Source organism: Penaeus vannamei, chromosome 4 (assembly GCF_042767895.1).
Source record: "Penaeus vannamei isolate JL-2024 chromosome 4, ASM4276789v1, whole genome shotgun sequence".
In the NCBI taxonomy this organism is placed as follows: domain Eukaryota; kingdom Metazoa; phylum Arthropoda; class Malacostraca; order Decapoda; family Penaeidae; genus Penaeus; species Penaeus vannamei.
In genome coordinates this window covers 21,450,544-21,458,043 of record NC_091552.1, presented here as the reverse complement: position 1 = coordinate 21,458,043, position 7,500 = coordinate 21,450,544, and the positions used below count along the sequence as shown (strand labels likewise).

Here is a 7,500-nt window from a genome sequence, read left to right as displayed (position 1 = left end):
CCAGCAGGTTGGCAAGCACCAGCAGGTTGGCAAGCACCAGCAGGTTGGCAAGCACCAGCAGGTTGGCAAGCACCAGCAGGTTGGCAAGCACCAGCAGGTTGGCAAGCACTAGCAGATTGGCAAGCACTAGCAGGTCGGCAAGCACCAGCATGTTGGCAAACTCCAGCAGGTCGGAAAACCCCAGCAGGTCGGCAAGCACCAGCAGGTCGGCAAACCCCAGCCGGTTGGCAAGCACCAGCAGGTTAGCAAACCCCAGCAGGTTGGCAAGCACCAGCAGGTCGGCAAGCACCAGCAGTTTGACAAGCCCCAGCAGGTCGGCAAGCACTAGCAGATTGGCAAGCACAAGCAGGTCGGCAAGCACCAGCAGGTTGGCAAACCCCAGCAGGTCGGCAAGCACCAGCAGGTTGGCAAACCCCAGCAGGTCGGCGAGCACCAGCAGGTTGGCAAGCACCAGCAGGTTGGCAAGCACTAGCAGGTTGGCAAGCACCAGCAGGTTGGCAAGCACCAGCAGGTTGGCAAGCACCAGCAGGTTGGCAAGCACCAGCAGGTTGGCAAGCACCAGCAGGTTGGCAAGCACCAGCAGGTTAGCAAACCCCAACAGGTTGGCAAGCACCAGCAGGTCGGCAAGCACCAGCAGGTTGGCAAGCACCAGCAGGTTGGCAAGCACCAGCAGGTTGGCAAGCACCAGCAGGTTGGCAAACCCCAGCAGGTTGGCAAGCACCAGCAGGTCGGCAAACCCCAGCAGGTCGGCAAGCACCAGCAGGTCGGCAAGCACCAGCAGGTCGGCAAACCCCAGCAGGTCGGCAAGCACCAGCAGGTCGGCAAACCCCAGCAGGTCGGCAAGCACCAGCAGGTCAGCAAACCCCAGCAGGTCGGCAAGCACAAGCAGGTTGGCAAACCCCAGCAGGTCGGCAAGCACCAGCAGGTCGGCAAGCACCAGCAGGTCAGCAAACCCCAGCAGGTCGGCAAGCACAAGCAGGTTGGCAAACCCCAGCAGGTCGGCAAGCACCAGCAGGTCGGCAAGCACCAGCAGGTTGGCAAACCCCAGCAGGTCGACAAGCACCAGCAGGTTGGCTAGAACCAGCAGGTTGGCAAACTCCAGCAGGTCGGCAAGAACCAGCAGGTTGGCAAACCCCAGCAGGTCGGCAAGCACCAGCAGGTCAGCAAACCCCAGCAGGTCGGCAAGCACAAGCAGGTTGGCAAACACGAGCCGGTTGGCAAGCACCAGCAGGTTGGCAAACCCCAGTAGGTCGGCAAGCACCAGAAGGTTGGCAAACCCCAGCCGGTTGGCAAACCCCAGCAGGTTGGCAAACCCCAGCAGGTCGGCAAGCACCAGCCGGTTGGCAAACCCAAGCCGGTTGGCAAGCACCAGCAGGTTGGCAAACCCCAGCAGGTCGGCAAGCACCAGCCGGTTGGCAAACCCCAGCAGGTCGGCAAACCCCAGCAGGTCGGCAAGCACCAGCAGGTCGGCAAGCACCAGCAGGTTAGCAAGTACCAGCAGGTTGGCAAACACCAGCAGGTCGGCAAGCACCAGCAGGTTGGTAAACCCCATCAGGTTGGCAAACCCCATCAGGTTGGCAAACCCCATCAGGTCGGCAAACCCCAGCCGGTTGGCAAACCCCAGCAGGTTGGCAAACCCCAGCCGGTTGGCAAACCCCATCAGGTCGGCAAACCCCAGCCGGTTGGCAAACCCCAGCAGGTTGGCAAACCCCAGCCGGTTGGCAAACCCCAGCCGGTTGGCAAACCCCATCAGGTCTGCAAACCCCAGCCGGTTGGCAAACTCCAGCCGGTTGGCAAACCCCAACCGGTTGGCAAACCCCATCAGGTCGGCAAATCCCAGTCGGTTGGCAAACCCCAGCCGGTTGGCAAACCCCAGCAGGTTGGCAAATCCCAGCAGGTCGGCATACCCTAGCCGGTTGGCAAACCCCAGCAGGTTGGCAAACCCCAGCCGGTTGGCAAACCCCATCAGGTCGGCAAACCCCAGTCGGTTGGCAAACCCCAGTCGGTTGCCAAACCCCAGCAGGTTGGCAAACCACAGCAGGTCGGCAAATCCCAGTCGGTTGGCAAACCCCAGCCGGTTGGCAAACCCCAGCCGGTTGGCAAACCCCAGCCGGTTGGTAAACCCCAGCCGGTTGGTAAACCCCAGTCGGTTGGCAAACCCCAGTCGGTTGGCAAATCCCAGTCGGTTGGCAAACCCCAGTCGGTTGGTAAACCCCAGCAGGTTGGGAAACCCCAGTCGGTTGGTAAACCCCAGCAGGTTGGGAAACCCCAGTCGGTTGGTAAACCCCAGCAGGTTGGGAAACCCCAGTCGGTTGGTAAACCCCAGTCGGTTGGCAAACTCCAGTCGGTTGGCAAACCGCAGTCGGTTGGCAAACCCCAGTCGGTTGGCAAATCCCAGTCGGTTGGCAAACCCCAGCAGGTCGGGAACCCCCAGTCGGTTAGCAAACCCCAGTCGGTTGGCAAACCCCAGCCGGTTGGTAAACCCCAGCAGGTCGGCAAACCCCAGTCGGTTGGCAAACCCCAGTCGGTTGGCAAACTCCAGCCGGTTGGCAAACCCAAGCCGGTTGGTAAACCGCAGCCGGTTGGCAAACCCCATCAGGTTGGCAAACCCCAGTCGGTTGGCAAATCCCAGTCGGTTGGCAAACCCCAGTCGGTTGGCAAACCCCAGTCGGTTGGCAAACTCCAGCCGGTTGGTAAACCCCAGTCGGTTGGCAAACCCCAGTCGGTTGGCAAACCCCAGTCGGTTGGCAAACCCCAGTCGGTTGGCAAATCCCAGTCGGTTGGCAAACCCCAGCCGGTTGGTAAACCCCAGTCGGTTGGCAAACCCCAGTCGGTTGGCAAACCCCAGCAAGTTGGGAAACCCCAGTCGGTTGGCAAACCCCAGTCGGTTGGCAAACTCCAGTCGGTTGGCAAACCGCAGTCGGTTGGCAAACCCCAGTCGGTTGGCAAACCCCAGCAGGTCGGGAACCCTCAGTCGGTTGGCAAACCCCAGTCGGTTGGCAAACCCCAGCCGGTTGGTAAACCCCAGCAGGTCGGCAAACCCCAGTCGGTTGGCAAACCCCAGTCGGTTGGCAAACTCCAGCCGGTTGGCAAACCCCAGTCGGTTGGTAAACCCCAGCAGGTCGGCAAACCCAAGTCGGTTGGCAAACCCCAGTCGGTTGGCAAACCCCAGCCGGTTGGCAAACCCCAGCCGGTTGGCAAACCCCAGTCGGTTGGCATACCCCAGTCGGTTGGCAAACCCCAGCCGGTTGGTAAACCCCAGCAGGTTGGTAAACCCCAGCCGGTTGGCAAACCCCAGCAGGTTGGGAAACCCCAGTCGGTTGGCAAACCCCAGTCGGTTGGCAAACTCCAGCCGGTTGGCAAACCCCAGTCGGTTGGTAAACCCCAGCAGGTCGGCAAACCCCAGTCGGTTGGCAAACCCCAGTAGGTCGGCAAGCACCAGCAGGTTGGCAAACCCCAGTCGGTTGGCAAACCCCAGTCGGTTGGCAAACCCCAGCCGGTTGGCAAACCCCAACAGGTTGGTAAACCCCAGTCGGTTGGTAAACCCCAGTCGGTTGGCAAACCCCAGCCGGTTGGCAAACCCCAGTCGGTTGGCAAACCCCAGCCGGTTGGCAAACCCCAGCAGGTTGGGAAACTCCAGCCGGTTGGTAAACCCCAGTCGGTTGGCAAACCCCAGCAGGTTGGGAAACCCCAGTCGGTTGGCAAACCCCAGTCGGTTGGCAAACCCCAGTCGGTTGGCAAACCCCAGCAGGTCGGGAACCCCCAGTCGGTTGGCAAACCCCAGTAGGTCGGGAACCCCCAGTCGGTTGGCAAACCCCAGTCGGTTGGCAAACCCCAGCTGGTTGGTAAACCCCAGCAGGTCGGCAAACCCCAGTCGGTTGGCAAACCCCAGTCGGTTGGCAAACCCCAGTCGGTTGGCAAACTCCAGCCGGTTGGCAAACCCCAGTCGGTTGGTAAACCCCAGCAGGTCGGGAACCCTCAGTCGGTTGGCAAACCCCAGCCGGTTGGCAAACCCCAGCCGGTTGGCAAACCCCAGTCGGTTGGCATACCCCAGTCGGTTGGCAAACCCCAGCCAGTTGGTAAACCCCAGCAGGTTGGTAAACCCCAGCCGGTTGGCAAACCCCAGCAGGTTGGGAAACTCCAGCCGGTTGGTAAACCCCAGTCGGTTGGCAAACCCCAGCAGGTTGGGAAACCCCAGTCAATTGGCAAACCCCAGTCGGTTGGCAAACCCCAGTCGGTCGGGAACCCCCAGTCGGTTGGCAAACCCCAGTCGGTTGGCAAACCCCAGTCGGTTGGTAAACCCCAGCAGGTCGGCAAACCCCAGTCGGTTGGCAAACCCCAGTCGGTTGGCAAACCCCAGCCGGTTGGCAAAGTCCAGCCGGTTGGCAAACCCCAGTCGGTTGGTAAAGCCCAGCAGGTCGGCAAACCCCAGTCGGTTGGCAAACCCCAGTCGGTTGGCAAACTCCAGCCGGTTGGCAAACCCCAGCCGGTTGGCAAACCCCAGCCGGTTGGCAAACCCCAGCCGGTTGGCAAACCTCAGCCGGTTGGCAAACCCCAGTCGGTTTGCAAACCCCAGCCGGTTGGTTAACCCCAGCAGGTTGGTACACCCCAGCCGGTTGGCAAACCCCAGCCGGTTGGCAAACCCCAGTCGGTTGGCAAACCCCAGTCGGTTGGCAAACTCCAGCCGGTTGGCAAACTCCAGTCGGTTGGCAAACCCCAGCAGGTTGAGAAACCCCAGCCGGTTGGCAAACCCCAGTCGGTTGGCAAACCCCAGTCGGTTGGCAAACTCCAGCCGGTTGGCAAACCCCAGCCGGTTGGTAAACCCCAGCAGGTCGGCAAACCTCAGTCGGTTGGCAAACCCCAGTCGGTTGGCAAACCCCAGTCGGTTGGCAAACTCCATCCGGTTGGCAAACCCCAGTCGGTTGGCAAACCCCAGCCGGTTGGCAAACCCCAGTCCGTTGGCAAACCCAAGCAGGTTGGCAAACCCCAGCCGGTTGGCAAACCCCAGCCCGTTGGCAAACCCCAGCATGTTGGCAAACCCCAGTCGGTTGGCAAACCCCAGCCGGTTGGCAAACCCCAGCCGGTTGGTAAACCCCAGTCGGTTGGCAAACCCCAGTCGGTTGGCAAACTCCAGCCGGTTGGTAAACCCCAGTCGGTTGGCAAACCCCAGCAGGTTGGCAAACCCCAGTCGGTTGGCAAATCCCAGTCGGTTGGCAAACCCCAGCTGGTTGGTAAACCCCAGTCGGTTGGCAAACCCCAGTCGGTTGGGAAACCCCAGTCGGTTGGCAAATCCCAGTCGGTTGGCAAACCCCAGCTGGTTGGTAAACCCCAGTCGGTTGGCAAAACCCAGTCGGTTGGCAAATCCCAGCCGGTTGGTAAACCCCAGTCGGTTGGCAAACCCCAGTCGGTTGGTAAACCCCAGTAGGTTGGCAAACCCTAGTCGGTTGGCAAACCCCAGTCGGTTGGCAAATCCCAGCCGGTTGGTAAACCCCAGCAGGTTGGCAAACCCCAGCAGGTTGACAAACCCCAGCCGGTTGGCAAACCCCAGCAGGTTGGCAAACCCCAGTCGGTTGGCAAACCCCAGTCGGTTGGCAAATCCCAGCCGGTTGGTAAACCCCAGCAGGTTGGCAAACCCCAGTCGGTTGGCAAACCCCAGCAGGTTGGCAAACAACAGCAGGTTGGCAAACCCCAGCCGGTTGGCAAACCCCAGCAGGTTGGCAAACCCCAGTCGGTTGGCAAACCCCAGTCGGTTGGCAAACTCCAGCAGGTTGGTAAACCCCAGTCAGTTGGCAAACCCCAGCAGGTTGGTAAACCCCAGCAGGTCGGCAACCCCCAGTCGGTTGGCAAACCCCAGTCGGTTGGCAAATCCCAGTCGGTTGGCAAACCCCAGCCGGCTGGTAAACCCCAGTCGGTTGGCAAACCCCAGCCGGTTGGCAAACCCCAGTCGGTTGGCAAACTCCAGCCGGTTGGCAAACCCCAGTCGGTTGGTAAACCCCAGTCGGTTGGCAAACTCCAGCAGGTTGGTAAACCCCAGTCGGTTGGCAAACCCCAGCAGGTTGGTAAACCCCAGTCGGTTGGCAACCCCCAGTCGGTTGGCAAACCCCAGTCGGTTGGCAAATCCCAGTCGGTTGGCAAACTCCAGCCGGTTGGTAAACCCCAGTCGGTTGGCAAACCCCAGTCGGTTGGTAAACCCCAGTCAGTTGGCAAACTCCAGCAGGTTGGCAAACCCCAGTCGGTTGGTAAACCCCAGCCGGTTGGCAAACCCCAGCCGGTTGGTAAACCCCAGCAGGTCGGCAACCCCCAGTCGGTTGGCAAACCCCAGTCGGTTGGCAAATCCCAGTCGGTTTGCAAACCCCAGCCGGTTGGTAAACCCCAGCAGGTTGGCAAACCCCAGTCGGTTGGTAAACCCCAGTCGGTTGGCAAACCCCAGCAGGTTGGTAAACCCCAGCAGGTCGGCAGCCCCCAGTCGGTTGGCAAACCCCAGTCGGTTGGCAAATCCCAGTCGGTTGGCAAACCCCAGCCGGTTGGTAAACCCCAGTCGGTTGGCAAACCCCAGTCGGTTGGCAAACCCCAGTCGGTTGGCAAACTCCAGCCGGTTGGTAAACCCCAGCAGGTCGGTAAACCCCAGCAGGTCGGCAACCCCCAGTCGGTTGGCAAACCCCAGTCGGTTGGCAAACCCCAGTCGGTTTGCAAACCCCAGTCGGTTTGCAAACCCCAGTCGGTTTGCAAACCCCAGTCGGTTGGCAAACCCCAGTCGGTTGGCAAACTCCAGCCGGTTGGCAAACCCCAGTCGGTTGGTAAACCCCAGCAGGTTGGCAAACCCCAGTCGGTTGGCAAACCCCAGTCGGTTGGCAAACTCCAGCCGGTTGGCAAACCCCAGTCGGTTGGCAAACCCCAGCCGGTTGGTAAACCCCAGCAGGTTGGCAAACCCCAGCAGGTTGGCAAACCCCAGTCGGTTGGCAAACCCCAGTCGGTTGGCAAACCCCAGCCGGTTGGTAAACCCCAGTCGGTTGGTAAACCCCAGTAGGTTGGCAAACCCTAGTCGGTTGGCAAACCCCAGTTGGTTGGCAAATCCCAGCCGGTTGGTAAACCCCAGCAGGTTGGCAAACCCCAGCAGGTTTGCAAACCCCAGCAGGTTTGCAAACCCCAGCAGGTTGGCAAACCCCAGTCGGTTGGCAAACCCCAGTCGGTTGGTAAACCCCAGTCGGTTGGCAAACCCCAGTCGGTTGGCAAACCCCAGTCGGTTGGCAAACCCCAGTCGGTTGGCAAATCCCAGTCGGTTGGCAAACCCCAGCCGGTTGGTAAACCCCAGTCGGTTGGCAAACCCCAGCAGGTTGGCAAACCCCAGTCGGTTGGCAAACCCCAGTCGGTTGGCAAACCCCAGCAGGTTGGTAAACCCCAGTCGTTTGGCAAACCCCAGCCGGTTGGCAAACCCCAGTCGGTTGGCAAACCCCAGCCGGTTGGCAAACCCCAGTCGGTTGACAAACCCCAGCAGGTTGG

At 60.9% G+C, this 7,500-nt stretch overlaps 1 protein-coding gene across 1 annotated transcript in view; it reads left to right on the top strand.

The window, feature by feature from the left end:
• The window catches only part of LOC138861593 (collagen alpha-1(I) chain-like), a 17,806-nt gene that overhangs the window by 9,532 nt on the left and 774 nt on the right, over positions 1 to 7,500 (top strand). The window contains exons 6-21 of the mRNA XM_070121385.1: positions 134 to 241; positions 329 to 403; positions 1,250 to 1,609; positions 1,700 to 1,879; positions 1,934 to 2,113; positions 2,363 to 2,635; positions 2,795 to 3,031; positions 3,569 to 3,769; positions 3,893 to 4,039; positions 4,130 to 4,309; positions 4,598 to 4,669; positions 4,919 to 5,029; positions 5,714 to 5,857; positions 5,945 to 6,091; positions 6,143 to 6,433; positions 7,043 to 7,153. Of these exons, the coding sequence (XP_069977486.1) occupies positions 134 to 241; positions 329 to 403; positions 1,250 to 1,609; positions 1,700 to 1,879; positions 1,934 to 2,113; positions 2,363 to 2,635; positions 2,795 to 3,031; positions 3,569 to 3,769; positions 3,893 to 4,039; positions 4,130 to 4,309; positions 4,598 to 4,669; positions 4,919 to 5,029; positions 5,714 to 5,857; positions 5,945 to 6,091; positions 6,143 to 6,433; positions 7,043 to 7,153 (2,817 nt within the window). The remainder of the gene's footprint in view (positions 1 to 133; positions 242 to 328; positions 404 to 1,249; positions 1,610 to 1,699; positions 1,880 to 1,933; positions 2,114 to 2,362; positions 2,636 to 2,794; positions 3,032 to 3,568; positions 3,770 to 3,892; positions 4,040 to 4,129; positions 4,310 to 4,597; positions 4,670 to 4,918; positions 5,030 to 5,713; positions 5,858 to 5,944; positions 6,092 to 6,142; positions 6,434 to 7,042; positions 7,154 to 7,500) is intronic.